Raw genomic sequence first — 20,597 nt, 5'->3', positions numbered from 1 at the left:
TACTCATTATGCTAGAGGACAGTTGTATTACTCATTATGCTAGAGGACAGTTATTACTCATTATGCTATGAGGACAGTTGTATTACTCATTATGCTATGAGGACAGTTGTATTACTCATTATGCTAGAGGACAGTTGTATTACTCATTATGCTAGAGGACAGTTATTACTCATTATGCTATGAGGACAGTTGTATTACTCATTATGCTAGAGGACAGTTGATTTACTCATTATGCTAGAAGACAGTTGTATTACTCATTATGCTAGAAGACAGTTATTACTCATTATGCTAGAAGACAGTTGTATTACTCATTATGCTAGAGGACAGTTATTACTCATTATGCTATGAGGACAGTTGTATTACTCATTATGCTAGAGGACAGTTGATTGGACCTTACTGTATCCATTGGGACCCTGTTTTCCTGTGGTCTTTCCCCCCTTTTTCGAGCCTTGGTAATTGAATGCAGTTTTACTTCATCATGTTGATAATTAGCAATGTTTTCTGTATACAATATAACTGTATAATCATCAAATAGTAATTTTTATTTTATGTTCATACGCACATACTTAAAAACATAGGCGCTGGGCTCATAAAAGATTACTGGTACAGAAGAAGAAAGCCCGTTAAAGCTCCCAATTCACGTCTTTATGGACAACGCTTCGATCCAAAACAGATCTTCGTCAGGTCAAAACAAACTGAGTGCTCACATCCCCAAAAATACACATTTCACCTCACATGACCATCGCGGACATGATGCATGGTGGATGCAACAAAACAAAACGGATCTCTAATCATGTAATAACGACGAGATAGGTACATGTAGTAGATCCAGAAAATAATCTGTATTTACCCAATGACCAAGTGGGTTTTTACCCCGGAAGGCAAGACAAATCAAAAGTGACATTCATGTAAAGAAAAATGGTGTGATATCAAACTCTTGAGTTCAGACCTCTAGGAGACAGGGCCATTTAACAGCTGATGGACATGCAGTGCCATTGACATGCAGTGCCATTGACAGGGCCATTTAACAGCTGATGGACATGCAGTGCCATTGACAGGGCCATTTAACAGCTGATGGACATGCAGTGCCATTGACAGGGCCATTTAACAGCTGATGGACATGCAGTGCCATTGACAGGGCCATTTAACAGCTGATGGACATGCAGGGTCATTTAACAGCTGATGGACATGCAGTGCCATTTAACAGCTGATGGACATGCAGGGCCATTTAACAGCTGATGGACATGCAGGGCCATTTAACAGCTGATGGACATGCAGTGCCATTGACAGGGCCATTTAACAGCTGATGGACATGCAGTGCCATTGACAGGGCCATTTAACAGCTGATGGACATGCAGGGTCATTTAACAGTTGATGGACATGCAGTGCCATTGACAGGGCCATTTAACAGCTGATGGACATGCAGGGCCATTTAACAGCTGATGGACATGCAGGGCCATTTAACAGCTGATGGACATGCAGGGCCATTTAACAGCTGATGGACATGCAGGGCCATTTAACAGCTGATGGACATGCAGTGCCATTGACAGGGCCATTTAACAGCTGATGGACATGCAGGGCCATTTAACAGCTGATGGACATGCGTACCAAAGCTCTTTGCACGCCTCTTCTGAATGCGTTACTAAAACTTCACTACTAAGACATAGTAGGGTCCGTTCCAAATTGCACCCTACTTCCCATGTAGTGCACTATACACAGTGCATTTGGAAAGTATTCTGACCCCTTGACATTTCCCACATTTTGTTACGTTGGCACCTTATTCTAAAATGGATTAAATTGTCATTGTCACCCCCCCCCCCACCTATCTAAACACAATACCCCATAATGACAAAGCAAAAACAGGTTTTTAGAAATGTTTTCAAATGTCTTAAAATAGAAAAACTGATATCACATGTACATAAGTATTCAGACCCTTTACTCAGTACTTGGTTGAAGTACCTTTGGCAGAGACTATAGCCTTGAGTCTTCTTGGGTAAGATGTTACAAGCTTGGCACACCTGTATTTGGGAAGTTTCCATTCTTCTCTGCAGATGCATTTTTGTTACGTTACAGCCTTATTCTATTAAATAAATGTTTTTCCTCATCTACACACAATCCCCCATAATAATGAAGCAAAAACAGGTTTAGACATTTTTTGCAAATGTATTAAAAAAATAAAACTGAAATGCCTTATTTGCATAAGTATTCAGACCCTTTGCTATAAGACTCTGAGCTCAGATGCATCCCGTTTCCATTGATCATCCTTGAGATGTTTCTACAACTTGATTGGAGTCCTCCTGTGGTAAATTCAATTGATTGGACATGATTTGGAAAGGCACACACCTGTCTATACAAGATTCCACAGTTAACAGTGGATGTCAGAGCAAAAACCAAGCCATGAGGTTGAAGGAATTGTCAGTAGAGTTCCGAGACAGGATTGTGTTGAGGCACAGATCTGGGGAAGGGAACCAAAAAAAATTTGTAGAATTTTAGGTCCCCAAGAATAGTCCTCCATCATTCTTAAAATGAAAGAAGTTTGGAACCAACACTTCCTAGAGCTGGCCACCCTGGCAAACTGAGCAATCAGGGGAGAAGGGCCTTGGTCAGGGAGGTGACCAAGAACTCGATGATCACTCTGACAGAGCTCCAGAGTTCCTCAGTGGAGATGGGAGAATCTTCCAAAAGGACAGCCATCTCTGCAGCACTCCACCAATCAGGCCTTCATGGAACTGGCCAGATGGAAGCCACTCCTCAGTAAAAGGCACATGACAGCCTGCTTGGAGTTTGCTAAAAAAGGCACCTAAAGGACTCTCAGACCATGAGACAAGATTCTCTGGTCTGATGAAACCAAGATTGAACTATTTGGCCAGAAGGCAAGGACAACAACCCTAAGCACACAGACAAGACAACGCAAGAGTAGCTTCGGGACAACTCTCTGAATGTCCTTGAGTGGCCCAGTCAGAGCCCGGACTTGAACCCTATCGAACATCTCTATCGAGACTTGAAAATAGCTGTGCAGCAACACTCCCCATCCAACCTGACAGAGCTAGAGAGGATCTGCAGGGAAGAAACTCCCCAAATACAGGTGTGCCAAGCTTGTAGCGTCATACCCAAGAGGACTCAAAGCAGTAATCACTGCCAAAGATGCTTCAACAAAGTACTGAAAAAGGGTCTGAACACTCATAGAAATGTTTTCACATTTATTTTAAATTAAACTAAAAACCTACTTTCGCTTTGTCAATATGGGGTAGTGTGTGTAGATTGATGAGGGGATTTTTTACAAATTGAATCCATTTTTTGAATAACGCTGTAATATAAAATGTGGAAAATGTGAAGGGGTCTGAATACTTTCCGAATGCACTGTAAAGGGAAGCGGGTGCCATTTCGGACACAACCTAGGATTTGTTAACTCTACATGGCTGTAACATACAGAACAACTCTTTGGTACAGGTATATACACAGACAATTTTATTTTTTTGAAAATGTCTCATTTTGGATGGGGGGGGGCTCTTATGAACATAATATTACTTAATGAAACCCACAAAACATGAGAAAACCAGTCTCTTATCCAATGAGAATGAATCAATGACAAGGTAGAACAATAACAGATTCTGTACAAAAAAGGTGGTATGGATTTTACTGATCTAAACAGCTAGACAGTCCTCTAAATGAATTTCCTGTGGAGAACTAGAAATTATTCAGTCAGAAAAGAGAGAGAGTGGAGTGCAACCTACCCGTTTGTTCATGTTCGTTTGCCCTATGTGCAACTTCCTAATACAAAACAAAATGCCTTATGGGTGAAGGTGTAACACATTCGTACTCTTAGACTTTATCAGAGGAAAAACCAAGTGGTATCAAGTTATATGACAGAGAAAAGTGGTGGAGGGCACTAGTGACTACGGTTCCTTGATCGTGTTCTGCTCCAGGTCTTGTGCTGGGGTAGAACAAAGCAAGATGGTGGTGGGAATCACAAGTTACCTTACACTACATAACCAAAAGTATGTGGACACCCACTCAACGAACATCTCATTCCAAAACCATTAATATGGAGTTGACGTTGCTTCCAGAGGTAGTTTGGAACTCGGTAGTGAGTGTTGCAACCAAGGAGATGATTTTAAATGTGCTTCAAGCACTCTGTGGTCCCGTTCTGTGAGTTTGTCTGGCCTACCATTTCGCGGCTGAGCCGTTGTTGCTCCAAGACGTTTCCACAACAACAGCATTTACAGCTGACCGTGGCACCTCTAGCAGGGCAGAAATTTGACAAAATGACTTTTTGGAAAGATGGCATCCTATGACGGTGCCACGTTGAAAGTCACTGAGCTCTTCAGTAAGGCCATTCAATCTACTGCCAATGTTTGTCTATGGAGATTGCATGGCTGCATGCTCGATTTTATACACCGGTCAGCATCAGGTGTGGCTGAAATAGCCAAATCCACTAATTTTGAAGGGGTGTCCACATACTTTGTATTTATAGTGTACATGGGTGAGAAGTGTACAGAGCACAGAATTGTGGACCATCAAAATGATTGGTTTATATGGTCAGTGTTGTCTACTAGCTTCTTAAACATCAGTACAAAAAGAAAAAAGAAGAAACAAATATTTTTTTTAAAAGACAAAGAGTCCTTGATGATGACAATAAGAACAAAATGTAAGAATACAAACCCCAAATAAATAGCCATCTCAGATGATCCAATTGGAAAGTGATCTGTTGCAACAAGTCTCTTGTAAGAGGTTTAATTTGCATCCCAGTGGCCAGATGCCTCCACTAGAGAGTATACATCTAGGGATGTAATTCAGGGATGTGAAACGATACTTTCACATTTGGAGTCATTTCCCACAGTATTTCCTAACTCCACAACAGTACACATTCTCAGATAAGCACACCTGATTCAACTATTCATCAGGTCCTCAATGAGCTGTATCAGGTGTGTTTGTCCAGGTCTACAACAAAAGGCTGCTGTAGGGCTTACTGGAGGACCGGAGTTGGGCTTACTGGAGGACCGGAGTTGGGCTTACTGGAGGACCGGAGTTGGGCTTACTGGAGGACCGGAGTTGGGCTTACTGGAGGTTACATACTCCTGAACATAGCCCCAGGGTTTTACATTACAGTGGTTGGAAGGTTTCATCAGGGGCAAACCAGGCCGGGCCGCATTCAGCAGGGCAAAACGTTATGGAACGTTCAGATAGAACTCCTTAACGGAGAACAAACATGCCTCAATGACAAGTAGAAAAATGAGTTAAGTCAGCTCCAGTCATTCGAATTAGCTGCAACATTCAAAAACGTTTGCCGACTGAACAGGCCCTAGGTGTTTTGCATTGCAGTACTGGGGGGCCGTCACTGGGGGGCGATCCAGGGGTGGCGCAGGCAGTCTGCAGCCGTGGCCCTCTTCTCTGGTACCAGCTCCAGCATGGGGAGGAGGAAGTCAGCGAAACAATCAGCCTCCTCTTTGGACCACTCGTACTTATCCTGCAGCACCTCTAGTAACCCCCACGGCTTCAGCTTGGTGATGTGCTTCAGGTCCCCTAGGAAAGAGAAGAGACAGTCAGCCTCAGAGACACATAGAAGGATTAGACAGAGAGAGAGAGACAGCAGTCAGCCAGCCAGACAGGGTTTCACGTCACCACAGCACACGACAAGACTCACCACCATCTCACACACACACACACACACACACACACACACAAGACTGTTACTAAAAGCTTTCCTTTAAATTACAGCATACAAGAAAATCCAACCCAAAAAACTTTGGCACTATGAAATACACACATAGATTTACAACAAAGGAGAGAAAGATCATTTAAAAACCTTTACATAACCACTTTTCTTTACCTTTCTTGGTGAAAAAATCCTTGGAATATCTCCCAGCTGTTACGAGTTTGTGTGGGACTTGCCCCAGCAGCTCGATGATCAATGCGATATGGTCTGACAGACACAACGAGAGGAAAGAGACCGGGGGAAGAGGACGAGACAAACAGTCAGACTTGGTGTGCCAGTCAGTCACAAGCCCACCCTAGGTGAGGGTGAAGGGGTCAGTCTGACAGCACTGAGGACCCCGCCTTTTATTTTTGGGGTGTACAGTCCCTTTTATTTTTGGGGTGTACAATCTCTATAACTACCTGTCAAACAGTACAAAGACCGCTGCCTAAAACTAAGTAGAGAACACCTTCACATGACAGAGACTGGATTTAAAGTGGTTCTGATTCTACGTAGTAAGTGTTGACATTTGGAATGTAGCAGTTGGGTCTCCTGGTGCTGTCAGAGGACCTTGCCTGCTCTACCTCCCCACACCCCCCAGTGCTGGCCACAGACACACAGTACTGCTTCTGGTGAACCATTCCTGGGAGAATTTCCCACTCAGTGCATTGTGGTGGGGAACTTTCCCCAACAACTCAATAAATCAGAGATATATAAATAAATAAAAGAGAGAGATAGAGACATGAGGAAGTGGAGGAAGCCAGGAGGAAGCCAGGAGGAAGCAGAGAGGAAGAAAGAAGCAGAACAAAGCCAAGCGGCAGCATATTTTGGGGCTCCCGAGTGGCGCAGCGGTCTAAGGAACTGCATCTCAGCGCTAGAGGCGTCCAGGCTGTATCACAACTGGCCGTGATTGAGTCCCATAGGGCGGCACACAATCGGCCCAGCTTGGTCCGGGTTTGGCCGTTGTAATTAACAACTTGTTCTTCAATGACTTGCCTCGTTAAGTAAAAGCTTAAATAAAACACTATTAAGACAACGAGAACGTAGTATGACATGAAGCACATGTAGACGACAACCACAGTATCTTTGCCAACTGAACACCTTCAGTCTTTGGAACAGAGCTGTCAGAAAACATAACGATAATCCACTTAACACCATAATCTCTGTAGATTTCTCTCTACGGCAGAAACTAGTTTCAGTAGACTGAAGTCACAAAGCAGAAGGAAGACCATGTCTGCTACACGCAGACATTACAAGCCAGTAAGATAAAGAATAGACATGGGGTTAGAAGATCCTCAGATCAACTCACACAGACCTATGTCTTACTATACTTGACATTCAAAATCCTATTTTCACTAAACCTAACCCTATAATAGCCTTTAAAAACAGTGAGAACTGTCCTCAACATTTGAGCTTATTTATGATTCTTGTAAGGACTTCTGGTACTCACAAGTAGAGTAATACGTGTTCACACGCACAACGTCGGGCCAATCTATAACTAGGTGTCCAGGTTCAAGCTGTGAGTAGTCAACACGTGGCTGTAGCAGATGGAGAGTTGTAGCTTATGACAGTTAGCCCTGGGCTAGCTTCCACCTACCTCTGCAAATACCTAACGTGCCACTGAATCAAATCAAGCTGTGAGTAGTCAACACAGTTAGCTGTGAGTAGTCACAGTTAGCTGTGCCAAATTGATTTGAAAAAATTCTAATTTTAGTTACTCAAAGTACACAAGTCTGAGCAAAAAGAGTAGAGGGCGTGGGGAGGAGGAGGAGGCAGCTGAGTAGAGGGCGTGGGGAGGAGGCAGCTGAGTAGAGGGCGTGAGGAGGAGGCAGCTGAGTAGAGGGCGTGAGGAGGAGGCAGCTGAGTAGAGGGCGTGAGGAGGAGGCAGCTGAGTAGAGGGCGTGAGGAGGAGGCAGCTGAGTAGAGGGCGTGAGGAGGAGGCAGCTGAGTAGAGGGCGTGAGGAGGAGGCAGCTGAGTAGAGGGCGTGAGGAGGAGGCAGCTGAGTAGAGGGCGTGAGGAGGAGGCAGCTGAGTAGAGGGCGTGAGGAGGAGGCAGCTGAGTAGAGGGCGGGAGGAGGAGGCAGCTGAGTAGAGGGCGGGAGGAGGAGGCAGCTGAGTAGAGGGCGGGAGGAGGAGGCAGCTGAGTAGAGGGCGAGAGGAGGAGGCAGCTGAGTAGAGGGCGGGAGGAGGAGGCAGCTGAGTAGAGGGCGGGAGGAGGAGGCAGCTGAGTAGAGGGCGGGAGGAGGAGGCAGCTGAGTAGAGGGCGGGAGGAGGAGGCAGCTGAGTAGAGGGCGGGAGGAGGAGGCAGCTGAGTAGAGGGCGGGAGGAGGAGGCAGCTGAGTAGAGGGCGGGAGGAGGAGGCAGCTGAGTAGAGGGCGGGAGGAGGAGGCAGCTGAGTAGAGGGCGGGAGGAGGAGGCAGCTGAGTAGAGGGCGGGAGGAGGAGGCAGCTGAGTAGAGGGCGGGAGGAGGAGGCAGCTGAGTAGAGGGCGGGAGGAGGAGGCAGCTGAGTAGAGGGCGGGAGGAGGAGGCAGCTGAGTAGAGGGCGGGAGGAGGAGGCAGCTGAGTAGAGGGCGGGAGGAGGAGGCAGCTGAGTAGAGGGCGGGAGGAGGAGGCAGCTGAGTAGAGGGCGGGAGGAGGCGGCAGCTGAGTAGAGGGCGGGAGGAGGCGGAAGCTGAGTAGAGGGCGGGAGGAGGAGGAGGCAGCTGAGTAGAGGGCGGGGGGAGGAGGAGGAGGCAGCTGAGTAGAGGGCGGGGGGAGGAGGAGGAGGCAGCTGAGTAGAGGGCGGGGGGAGGAGGAGGAGGCAGCTGAGTAGAGGGCGGGGGGAGGAGGAGGAGGCAGCTGAGTAGAGGGCGTGAGGAGGAGGAGGAGGCAGCTGAGTAGAGGGCGTGGGGAGGAGGAGGAGGCAGCTGAGTAGAGGGCGTGGGGAGGAGGAGGAGGCAGCTGAGTAGAGGGCGTGGGGAGGAGGAGGCAGCTGAGTAGAGGGCGTGGGGAGGAGGAGGAGGCAGCTGAGTAGAGGGCGTGGGGAGGAGGAGGAGGCGGCAGAAGAGTAGAGGGCGTGGGGAGGAGGAGGAGGCGGCAGAAGAGTAGAGGGCGTGGGGAGGAGGAGGAGGCGGCAGAAGAGTAGAGGGCGTGGGGAGGAGGAGGCGGCAGAAGAGTAGAGGGCGTGGGGAGGAGGAGGAGGCGGCAGAAGAGTAGAGGGCGTGGGGAGGAGGAGGAGGCAGAAGAGTAGAGGGCGTGGGGAGGAGGAGGAGGCAGATGAGTAGAGGGCGTGGGGAGGAGGAGGCGGCAGATGAGTAGAGGGCGTGGGGAGGAGGAGGCGGCAGAAGAGTAGAGGGCGTGGGGAGGAGGAGGAGGCAGAAGAGTAGAGGGCGTGGGGAGGAGGAGGAGGCAGAAGAGTAGAGGGCGTGGGGAGGAGGAGGAGGCAGAAGAGTAGAGGGCGTGGGGAGGAGGAGGAAGATGAGTAGAGGGCGTGGGGAGGAGGAGGAGGCAGAAGAGTAGAGGGCGTGGGGAGGAGGAGGAGGCAGAAGAGTAGAGGGCGTGGGGAGGAGGAGGAGGCAGATGAGTAGAGGGCGTGGGGAGGAGGCGGAGGCAGAAGAGTAGAGGGCGTGGGGAGGAGGCAGAAGAGTAGAGGGCGTGGGGAGGAGGCAGAAGAGTAGAGGGCGTGGGGAGGAGGCAGAAGAGTAGAGGGCGTGGGGAGGAGGAGGAGGCAGTAGAGTAGAGGGCGTGGGGAGGAGGAGGAGGCAGAAGAGTAGAGGGCGTGGGGAGGAGGAGGAGGCAGAAGAGTAGAGGCCGTGGGAAAATGGAGAGGATGTGCAGTGTTGACAGAAATATATCTCCAATTGTCACGAGGGGGAAAATAAACACATAGCAGGTTATTATGGAGCAGAAAAGCTGTAAGAGGGGTGGATAGGTTAACATAGCAGGTTATTATGGAGCTGTAAAAGAGGGGTGGATAGGTTAACATAGCAGGTTATTATGGAGCTGTAAAAGAGGGGTGGATAGGTTAACATAGCAGGTTATTATGGAGCTGTAAGAGGGGTGGATAGGTTAACATAGCAGGTTATTATGGAGCTGTAAAAGAGGGGTGGACAGGTTAACATAGCAGGTTATTATGGAGCTGTAAAAGAGGGGTGGATAGGTTAACATAGCAGGTAGCAGGTTTCCTTTGGACTATAAAAACACTTTCAATGTTAAAATCTGAACATTACTTTCCAGTCCAAGTCAAGGCTTTACAATAATCCAGGAAACTGGCCCTTTAGGATTTGGCTATAGCTGACATATAGCCACACAACGTTCTATAGTCAACAGGCCCAGGCTAGCTGACACATGCTAAAACAATGTGTCCAGCTGGCTACAGTAATGAACAGGCCCAGGCTAGCTGACACATTGAACAGGCCCAGGCTAGCTGACACATGCTAAAACAACGTGTCCAGATGGCTATTAAACCAATTACAAAATCACTGTAGTCTTTACTGTCAACTAGACTACTAATCAATATTGTACCATGAAATGCATTGCACAGTATTGTACTCACCACCTACTGCATAATGTATAACTCTTGGTTTTTAAATCATTAATGTATTTATGAATATTTAGGACCAAGTAAAATCCCAAAGTGACAAGATGAGATTGAATGAAAACCTATAAATATTTCGGAAGGCATTTCACAGTATGCAAACAGTTAATGCCAATAATCCAAAACGGCTCTTCTCTGTAGACCAGGGCTCTTCAACCCTGTTCCTGGAGAGCTACCCTCCTGTCGGTTCACACCAGGGCTCTTCAACCCTGTTCCTGGAGAGCTACCCTCCTGTCGGTTCACACCAGGGCTCTTCAACCCTGTTCCTGGAGAGCTACCCTCCTGTAGGTTCACACCAAGGGTCTCCAACCCTGTTCCTGGAGAGCTACCCTCCTGTAGGTTCACACCAGGGCTCTTCAACCCTGTTCCTGGAGAGCTACCGTCCTGTAGGTTTACACTCTAACCCTGTTCCTGGAGAGCTACAGTCCTGTAGGTTTACACTCCAATCCTGTTCCTGGAGAGCTACCCTCCTGTAGGTTTACACTTCAACCCTGTTCCTGGAGAGCTACCCTCCTGTAGGTTTACACTCCAACCCTGTTCCTGGAGAGCTACCCTCCTGTAGGTTTACACTCCAACCCTGTTCCTGGAGAGCTCCCCTCCTGTAGGTTCACACCAGGGCTCTCCAACCCTGTTCCTGGAGAGCTCCCCTCCTGTAGGTTCACACCAGGGCTCTTCAACCCTGTTCCTGGAGAGCTACCCTCCTGTAGGTTTACACTCCAACCCTGTTCCTGGAGAGCTCCCCTCCTGTAGGTTCACACCAGGGCTCTCCAACCCTGTTCCTGGAGAGCTCCCCTCCTGTAGGTTCACACCAGGGCTCTTCAACCCTGTTCCTGGAGAGCTACCCTCCTGTAGGTTTACACTCCAACCCTGTTCCTGGAGAGCTCCCCTCCTGTAGGCTCACACCAGGGCTCTCCAACCCTGTTCCTGGAGAGCTCCCCTCCTGTAGGTTCACACCAGGGCTCTTCAACCCTGTTCCTGGAGAGCTACCCTCCTGTAGGTTTACACTCCAACCCTGTTCCTGGAGAGCTCCCCTCCTGTAGGTTCACACCAGGGCTCTCCAACCCTGTTCCTGGAGAGCTCCCCTCCTGTAGGTTCACACCAGGGCTCTTCAACCCTGTTCCTGGAGAGCTACCCTCCTGTAGGTTTACACTCCAACCCTGTTCCTGGAGAGCTCCCCTCCTGTAGGTTCACACCAGGGCTCTCCAACCCTGTTCCTGGAGAGCTCCCCTCCTGTAGGTTCACACCAGGGCTCTCCAACCCTGTTCCTGGAGAGCTACCCTCCTGTAGGGTTTTAACTCCAACCCCAGTTGTAAATAACCGGATTCAGCTGATAAGCCAGCTAATTATTAGAATCAGGTATGTAAGATTAGCAGAGGCAACCTTCTAAAATTAGACTACTAAGCATATATTTAAATGAAGCAGATTAATATTCGGCTGCATAACTACCTTCGTCCCTGGAGTAATCTTCCCCGGAATGAGGCTCAAACAAGTAGTCCCCAGTGGCCAGCTCAAACGCCTGCAGAGAAGGACACAATAAACAACAACGAAACACAGACAGCCTAATGGCAGGAAGCAGACAGTGTACGTGTAGGGAGGAAGATCTTGGAAAGCCATTCTAAATAGGATCTCCTTCTTGTACAGATGTTCCTCTTTCTTCCATCAGAGTCAATTATCTGACTGGCTGACAGCCGTGGTATATCAGACTGTATAGCACAGATATGACAAAATATTTATTATTACATTATTATTACATTGGGAACCAGTTTATAATAGCAATAAGGCTCCTCAGCGGTTTGTGGTATATGGCCAATGTATCCAGGCACTCCGCGTTGCGTAGTACATAAGAACAGCCTTTTAGCCATGGTATATTGGCCATATACCACACCCCTCATGCCTTATTGCTTAATTATCCCAAGTGGGGAAATTCACATGGCTAGCAAAAGGGGAATTCTAGTCCGTCGTAGCATCGCAATCCATCCTAGACTGAATCCAATTACAGCAAGGAAATGACTAAATGAATGTCTTCTACTTTCTGTTTATTTACTGGTTTTAAAAATGTTGTTTTATTTGAATGTAAAGTGTGTTGTTGTCCAGTCTTACCATGCAGGCTGTACTCCATATGTCAGCTGGTGTGTTGTAGCCAGACCCTATGAGCACCTCTAGAGAACGGTACTGTCTCGTCTGGATGTCTTCCGTAAAGTGCTTGTGCTGCGGAGTAGAGAGAAAGGGGCAAGGGGGAGCCAGGTCAATGAGACTGCTATTGCAGAACTGGGTTCAAGCAGTGTTTAAAAAAATTGTTTTACTTTCCACATTTGATTGAGGGGTTATTCCATTGGTAAACTCAAGCAAGCAGGTAGGCGACATGAATGACAGGGGAAAGACTGAAGCAGGAAATCCCTTAGGTCATCTGCACACAGATACTCACCAGCCAGCAGGCGTTGCCCAGGTCTGCTATCTTAACTTTCAGTCTGTCTGCGTTGAGTGGCTCCAGAGGGTTCACCAGGAGGTTCCCCGCTGCTAATTTGGCTGTATCGAGAGGTAGAGAGAGAGGGGTAGAGAGAGGTAGAGAGAGAAACTCAGCAACCTGCCATTACAACACTGATCTGACCGTCAAATAAAGGAGGAATACAACAATGTACTGTACTAGTCGACGCCCACACCAAAATCGAATTTGCATAATAATCCAAAATCCGCCCGTTTAAATATACAAATATGTGATTTTTGATATCCGTCTTCTCACCATCCTTCAGACTCTCCTGTTCTCCTCCATACTGGACGTTCTCCAGCGCCTCCTCTGTGGCCTCCACTTGACTCCTTTCCTGATTCTTCTGCTCCTCTGACGATAGCTCCTCCCGGCCACCAAAGCTTTTCGTCTCAGTCTCGGATGCTTTAGTCTTTATTTCAGCCTCCTTCCTGGTCGGTGCTCCACTCCCCTCCTCACTCTCTGGGGTATCCGGGGACACCAGGCCGTTATACACGGGTTGAGGTGGTGGAGACTCCTGAAGAAGAGGACAATCCCCTGTTTGGTCTACGTTACCGTTGTGTTGGTCTTGCTCTCTCCACTGTGCCTTCCTCTCCTCCGTTTCATTGTCCTCTGCCTCAGGATGAAGGCCGTTACAGTTCACGTCTGCGTCTGTTATTATCCCTTCTGTTCCTAACCACGTCCCCTCCGCACCCGCAATGCATCCTGGGTAAATGAGAAAATAACATTAGGCTGGACTAGTAGTTCCCTTCTAATTTGTCTAATTCTGTGTTCTTAATCCTAATCTGGGAGACCCAACTGGGTGTGCAGGCTTGTGTCCCAGCTCAGCTGGTTCAACTAATCAAGGGCTTGATAATTAGTAGATTAGTTGAATCAGATGCATCACTGCTGAGCAAAAAGCCTGTTCAACCCAGTGTGGATCTCCAGGCCCATGATTGAAAAATACTAACGTCCCCTTGAGTGACAAAGTAGTATTGAATTGAATTACAGAAAGTCACCTGCTGTGTCTTGGCTAGCTACTTCCTGTAAGGAGACTTGTCTGAGAGGAGCACAATATGGCCGCTGCTGCTTGGGAGATACGGGAGACTCCGGATCCTCTTCATCATCCTCCTCCTCCTCCTCCTCCCTCTCCATCTCCTCCAGATCCAGAATGCACTTCTCCAACAGCTCCGCCTGACGCTTCTGCTTCTTCTTTAATTTCTTCTTCTTGTTCTTGGACATTTTGGTCGTCTGGAGAAGAGGAAGAAGCAGGACAGACAGGACTGACTTCAACAGGGTTTACAGAATACAATAGCTACTGGTTGTGGTTGCAGTAGCACAGTAAAACACTGAATGGCTGAAATGGTAAGAAAAAGGCAATGAGTGAACAGGGGAGACTTACTGCTTTTGGAGCTGGAGCTGTGCTGACTGAAAATAGAACAAAGCCAAATCAACATACTTCTGTACACCCAAGTACCATATTTTGGGGAACTTTTGCACGAGTGCGGTCGTCTGTGCGGTGCGTATGTGGGGTGCATGGACTTAAACCCTTACCTGCGGACCCTGAGGGAGGGGGAGCCCCTGCTTTCTGCCACTCTGTAGCCTCCGCGGCCAGCCTCCTCACATATGGCTCATTCACCGTCAACAGGATGTTCTCTGGCTTGATGTCAGTGTGGATGATCTCACACTTGGTGTGAAGGTAGTCCAACCCCTGGAGAACCTGCACAATGGGCACCAATTATTTGATTTAACTAGGCAAGTCAGTTCAGAAAAAAAATATTATTTACAATGACGTCCTAGCCCGGCCAAACCCTCCCCTAACCCAGACACCGCCGCACTATGGGACTCCTGAATACAGCCGGGTTGTGATACAGCTCGGGATCGAACCAGGGTGGGGCTGTATTGACGCCTCTAGAGCCTCAGACCGCTGCACCACTCAGTAATACTAGTCCCATCCCTCTTGGTCATTGGTCAAGGAAGTCTGGAAATCCCTTTCCCTTCAGCCAGAGGTCATGTGATAGTTTAAGTTGATCAGTAAATAAGACATGCAAAAAAAATAGGGCTGAATCGTTTTTGAAATGATTCTTTACAAGGTCAATGAGGTGAAGGATCAGTAGCAGGGTTGGTGCCAATTCAATTTCAATTCATTGCTTTTCAATGGAGGAAATAAGGAATCTTAGTTCACTTGCTGAATTGATATGGAACTGACCCCAATCCCGATCAGCAACAAGGTCTAGGATTAGGTTTGGATAGCCACGGTATGGAGGACTACGTCCCGTGGTATTACCTGTCGTATGATGGTCTTGACGCAGGGCAGTGGAAGGCCCTGGTAGTTGGACTTGATGATCCACTTCAGTAGGTGGTGCCCCAGCACCTCAAACACCATGCACACATGAGTCCCGTTGACGCCGGAGATCTTGAAGTCATCCAGTAGCTGAACCACCATCTCCCTCTTGGGATCGTCAGGGTCCGTGTTTCTCACCTACGAACCACAAAACAGGAAATTGTAAAAAAACGTAGAGAAAACAAAATGTCTGAAAGGAAAAGGTGAACAAAGGGACAAGGAAGAAAAGGAAGCATTTTCCAGATGTAAATAGCAGGCTGTTGTCATGCTGGTGAGTAGGATTGACCAAGTTAATACTCACAGATCTGAGCAGTTTGATCTCATCTACAGCCGTCTCTGTGTAATGCTCTGCACTCTTCACCACCTTCATAGCCACAAACCTCTTCACCCTACAAAACAAACAGTCAGTCAGTCAAGCTGACACAGAAGACAATGTATGTTTGATTCTATGCAATATAGGATTATTTTAGCAACAACAACAAAAGTTGATTTAACAAATACTGCTTCTGGTATTGTGAAGATGTGTTGATCAGAATCTAGTGTGATGCAGTCTCAGGCCTTCACAGACAATGATATGAGAAGTGATCTTACTGAATGTCCCAAGCCAGCCACACAGTGGAGAAGTGTCCCCAGCCCAGCTTCCTGATCACATGGTACCTCCCATTGAACAGGTCTCCTATCTTTACATGGTGGTAGCCACCTAGAAACACAGCAGAGGGAGATAGAGAACATCATTCAAACAAGTCATTGGCTCAGCCCGAAAGTCCAAAATAACATAAATAAGCATGTAGACTATTGTTGACTCCCAAGTTAATGTATTATAACTAGAGAGGACTAATAATGAAATAACATTCTACTTTTAAACTCTTGGCAACTTTAAACTCTTGGCAACTTTAAACTCTTGGCAACTTTAAACTCTTGGCTCTGCCTGAAACCAGTGGCAAGTTTCACATATTAGGAAAGAAGGTAACTTTCTGGTCAGTTCTATCCACACAGCCAGAAGTCAGAAAGAAAGCAGACACCGCAGGAACTCCCTAAAGACTAGCTGGGGCACTTCATCATCGTCACAGCCTCGCCGCAGTCATCCCCTCACCCTCGCCGCAGTCATCCCCTCACCCTTGCAGTAGTCATTGGGATCCTCCTGCTCCTCATCATCAGAGCCTAAGATCTCCTCAGGCTCATCTGGTTCCTGGGGAGAGGCCTCTGGCTGGGGCTGCTGCTGGGGTGCTGCACCCCTGGGGTGGGCTGGCTGTCTGGATGGAGGACATGCATAACAATGGTTAGAGACCTTCTTCCTGAGCACTTGGCACAGGCTGTGACAATATTTACCAATACTGTTCAGTGTTCAACTTTTCCCTCTTTCCTTAAAAATCACTAGTGGAACTCGTTTCAATAATATATTTTCAGTCACAGAAAATAGTACATGACAAAACATTCTGGTATTCCTGGCAGACCTACTAATGTATATTACTAATGGCACTAAGATGATATGTTGTTGTATAACAGCACAGTATCAGATCTACATTCTATAACCATCTTTCCAGAGAAAACGTGACATTTTCCAAGAAACGCGTGATACTTGCATGGCATTTAATACACAAACATTTAATACAGGACTGTCACCCTTTCCATTCACGACATCTCACAGTAGAGTGACAGCCCACTAACTGTAAGGGATAATCAGTGTGTGTGTGTAGGTGGGGCTAGGCGTTCTATGGAAAATAATGAACAATATTCCACCGAGTTGCATTATTTTCCAGAGAACGCATAGAGCCCCGAGGTGATTATGCCTTTTATACCATGGCTATAACTTTAACACATTGGTGTCTAGAAATGTGTTCAACATCCACTGAAGTAGCTAGAACGTTTAACTAGATACAGCTACCGTAGTTGCCTTGGTAACCAAACCAACATACTTGCTAGTTTAGCTAACCAAACCATCAGTCCTATAGTTTGCCATTATGAAAATTGAATTCAACAACGCCAATAATGTTTTCAATTCGGCTTTTGCAACCCCAAACATGTAAGAATGAACTATAGACATTGAATTCTACCGTGAAATATACTGTGTTATTTTAGCAATAAGGCATGAGGGGTTGTGGTATATGGCCAATATACTATGGCTAAGGGCTGTTCTTAGGCACGACGCATCACTGAGTGCCTGGACACAGCCCATGAGTTGCCTTATTGCGATTATAAACTGATTACCAACTTAATTAGAGCAGCAAAAATAAATGTGGTCATACCTTTGGTATATGGTCTGATATACCACGGCTGTCAGCCAATCAGCATTCAGGGATCTAACCACCCAGTTTATAAAAACTGTGCATTTGCAGTGCATTTGCATAAGCTGTTTTCTAGTGACATTTATTTTGATACATCCGTAACAATGAGCTAGCTTGGCATAGAAAAGGTGCTCTCTAGTCAAGACACTGTTGTTCAGAGGAGCTAGTCAACAACACAGCTAACACAATCACTTCAAACTGAAGCGGGAAAGCAAACTATCTACACTTTATTTAATTTGACCTGTTTTCCATTGATAGTTCTTTGAATATATCCATAAAAATGATGCTGATTGATGGCTGGCTGACAAAAGCTGCCTACCTAAATGTCTCATCCCAACAAGATTATTACTGTGGGACAATCGGAGATCGAATTTGAATATTGAAACAATGTTGCAAATGTCAGACAGACAGCAAGGTTTATACAAATCTCTGCTGTTGAAAACTAAAATGTTAGTTTATATGCTTTTTAATCTAGAGATCAAGTTTATAAATTGCCTGGCTGGGCTGATGAGACAGTGGATTGCGCAGTCAGATTTTTTTTTTTTTTAACCTTTATTTAACTAGGCAAGTCAGTTAAGAACAAAATCTTATTTTCAATGACGGCCTAGGAACAGTGGGTTAACTGCCTGTTCAAGGGCAGAACAACAGATTTTGTACCTTGTCAGCTCGGGGATTTGAACTTGCAACCTTTCGGTTACTAGTCCAATGCTCTAACCACTAGGCTACACTGCCGCCCCGATTGAAGAGTAAATAGGCATTACAACGCCATAAATTTAGCCGGTTGTAATTTGTAGACTAGACACCAGCTGGAATGCGGTTTTAACCAATCAGCATTCAGGATTAGACCCACCCATTGCATAATCCTCTATAAAACAATGTTCACACATATACATAGGATGACTACAGTTTGCGAATCCATTGTTTTGAAGGACAACATTCACTTGAGTCATTTTGCTTATGTAATGTTTAAAATGTGATTTATGAATGATTTAGCATTGTTTAGGTCAGCAAAAGGAGGAACTGACAAACGAAAAACAACTTCCAAGGGCAGGGCGTTTTCCCTTATCCATAACGTTGTGCGTCAGCTGGCCCGTGCTGAGGACTTCATCGTTCTCCTGCTGCTCTAAATAGCAGCACAACAGCTAGGCATTACATAATATCGGGCCTACAGAAAGGATGTCTGCTGGCATAGTGTGGGTTGGGTTGGCTTGGCTGTTGTTGGGTAAACCACAAAGATCTCAATCTGTTCTATAGGAACATTAACTAAAATACTCAACATTATTCAGAATATTGAAAAAGGGTGTTATAGGATTTTTTAAAGGTATATTTTTGTTCAGGGCAGGCCCAAGTGTCACCTACATTTGTACTAAACTTTGTGCAGGTGCTACTCACAAATCGGGCCCTCGAGGCCAGTTACACTTCTGCCAGCTTTCAATCTCGCCTCCTACTTAGGGACTGATTTAGTGTAGGCCTAGGACACCAATTAACTGCGTGCAAATTAACAATCCGATGGAAACAAAACCCAGAAGTGCTTTGGCACACCAGGAGTAGCCCTGCTCTATGCATTCAGATGTCCATATCTACCTTAGACGTGTCGTGGTCACACTCACACGATACCATACACTGATGTGATGGCAAGTTTGTGTCACTATGTAAATATTGACGTTATTAGCTCATTACATTTCCAGATATGCTGCATTCCTTCTGACGACAGAGAATAAACCAGACACACTCAAAGCCAACCAATTAACTGCTGCTATGGAAACGAGGGACAGGTGCCATCTAAAGTATTTTCACGAAACTTCCCACAACAAAAAAACAAACATTCAATGCATTTTTCATACAACATCTCATATAGTTTCATTCCTAAATAAAGAATTAACTGGTGTTTATGATATGTGGTAGAAAACGGATGTACTTGAATGACAGGCAACTGACAATTTATTAAAAAACGAAAAATACACGACATCTGCCGCAAGTGAAGTCTGGTAGTAATTGTGGCTCTCGTCGACATGCCGGACCACAGTCAGTCCTTTTTCAGGACCCAATGGAAACGTAATTCAATGCTTATGGTCAAACTAAAATGTCCTGTGTCAAATGTAGCGAGACATGCTAACAGTACACTACACAATTACTCACTTCTTGCTCGACTTCTTTGCTTTCGCCCTCTTCTTCCTTGCTTGAAGTGCTAGAACTGTAAATGCAAATGTTTATTTTTTTTAAACAACACATTTATTCAATATCTAGCTAACTATCCCATTTCTGTTGAACCCGTATTTTAGGAGCTATGTTTCTTCATCTGGGTTGAACGTTGTGCTAGCTAGCTAACGTTAGTTAGCCAAAGACACTTGAAAGCTGGCTGAGGTATATCAAATAAATGATTAGCTAGCTAGCTAACGTTAGCAAACATTTGTTAGCTATTGTCGCAGAAAACAGAAAGGAATTCAATTCTGGTTCGTATTTACATAAGTGAAGATAGTGATTGAAAATATTCAGTAACGTCCTCTTTTTAAAAACAGGAAGAGCCACTGAGATGTTTGGCACCAACGCTCACTGAAGATCTGTCGTATAAATATTGCATTATTCCCTCCACGTTTACTCAATTACTTTTTCCATGAAAAGCACATGAAATAGAAGCAGTTAGACATGACTGTAGGGTCAGGTTGACGGTGCTAATTAGTTAGTAAAAAAGGTAGCTAGCGGAGCCAAATGCGTTCAGCTTAGCAAGATGCAGTTCCACAAAACACTTCGTACATAAAGATTGTCGATATCATGAACTGTCACTTAAAAAAAAAAAAACGACATCCATTGACATTTGCTATTAATATGTTAACACACAACTGATTAAACGTTTGTATTTTGTGTCTTTATGAAGATTACCTTTTCTCTCCATGTTGGATCCGGTAGTTTCAGAGACGTTCGTTCTGCCAGCAGCACAAACGATGACGTCACTCTGGTATGGCAATGAGGAAACCTTCAGATTAAAAGCCCGCGTTTCAACATTGCAACGTCAATAACTGACTTAAAAATATATATTTTATCCAACAAAAATTTTTTTTATGTTAAGGCCCAGTGCAGTGAAAATACGTTTTTCCTGTGTTTTATGTCATATTGTACAGCAGCTGATAAAACACTGTAAAAGCTTGAAAAAGTTCAGTGTTATTTGCTGATACAGTAGTTGCTGGTTGAAAATACAATCTACACAGGGCCTTCTAAATCACCATGTTTACATGGG

The 20,597-nt window shown here is 45.9% G+C and overlaps 1 protein-coding gene across 3 annotated transcripts; it reads right to left on the bottom strand.

Annotated features, from left to right (window-relative positions):
* Positions 1 to 3,445: 3,445 nt before the first annotated feature.
* On the bottom strand, positions 3,446 to 20,350 carry LOC109869227 (SRSF protein kinase 1). Of its 3 annotated transcripts, XM_031804048.1 has the most exons (16): positions 20,243 to 20,350; positions 19,502 to 19,556; positions 16,194 to 16,330; positions 15,669 to 15,777; positions 15,379 to 15,466; positions 15,021 to 15,215; positions 14,288 to 14,453; positions 14,136 to 14,161; positions 13,753 to 13,984; positions 13,310 to 13,459; positions 13,013 to 13,216; positions 12,698 to 12,798; positions 12,373 to 12,480; positions 11,719 to 11,788; positions 5,831 to 5,923; positions 3,446 to 5,523 (listed from the first exon to the last, which is right to left on the bottom strand). In XM_031804048.1, exons 1-16 carry the CDS (start codon positions 20,253 to 20,255, stop codon positions 5,336 to 5,338), a joined length of 1,935 nt encoding a protein of 644 aa, XP_031659908.1. In that variant the 5' UTR covers positions 20,256 to 20,350; the 3' UTR covers positions 3,446 to 5,335. The 3 variants fall into 3 exon arrangements, with proteins under 3 accessions (XP_031659908.1, XP_020314803.1, XP_031659909.1); XM_020459214.2 differs by having other exon boundaries at positions 13,013 to 13,459; XM_031804049.1 differs by lacking the exon at positions 20,243 to 20,350 and adding an exon at positions 19,828 to 20,091 and having other exon boundaries at positions 13,013 to 13,459.
* Between the last annotated feature and the right edge of the window lie 247 nt (positions 20,351 to 20,597).

The sequence above is a fragment of the Oncorhynchus kisutch genome, linkage group LG24, assembly GCF_002021735.2.
Source record: "Oncorhynchus kisutch isolate 150728-3 linkage group LG24, Okis_V2, whole genome shotgun sequence".
NCBI lineage: Eukaryota > Metazoa > Chordata > Actinopteri > Salmoniformes > Salmonidae > Oncorhynchus > Oncorhynchus kisutch.
The sequence above is the reverse complement of the archived record's forward strand: the minus strand, read 5'-3'. Positions and strand labels throughout refer to the sequence as shown.

Coding starts and splice junctions, on each gene's coding strand:
- LOC109869227 (XM_020459214.2), bottom strand. Junction 15,216..15,378: donor AGATCAAACTGCTCAGATCT/GTGAGTATTAAC, acceptor TGTGGTTCGTAG/GTGAGAAACACGGACCCTGA. Junction 5,524..5,830: donor GGATTTTTTCACCAAGAAAG/GTAAAGAAAAGT, acceptor TCTCTTTCCTAG/GGGACCTGAAGCACATCACC.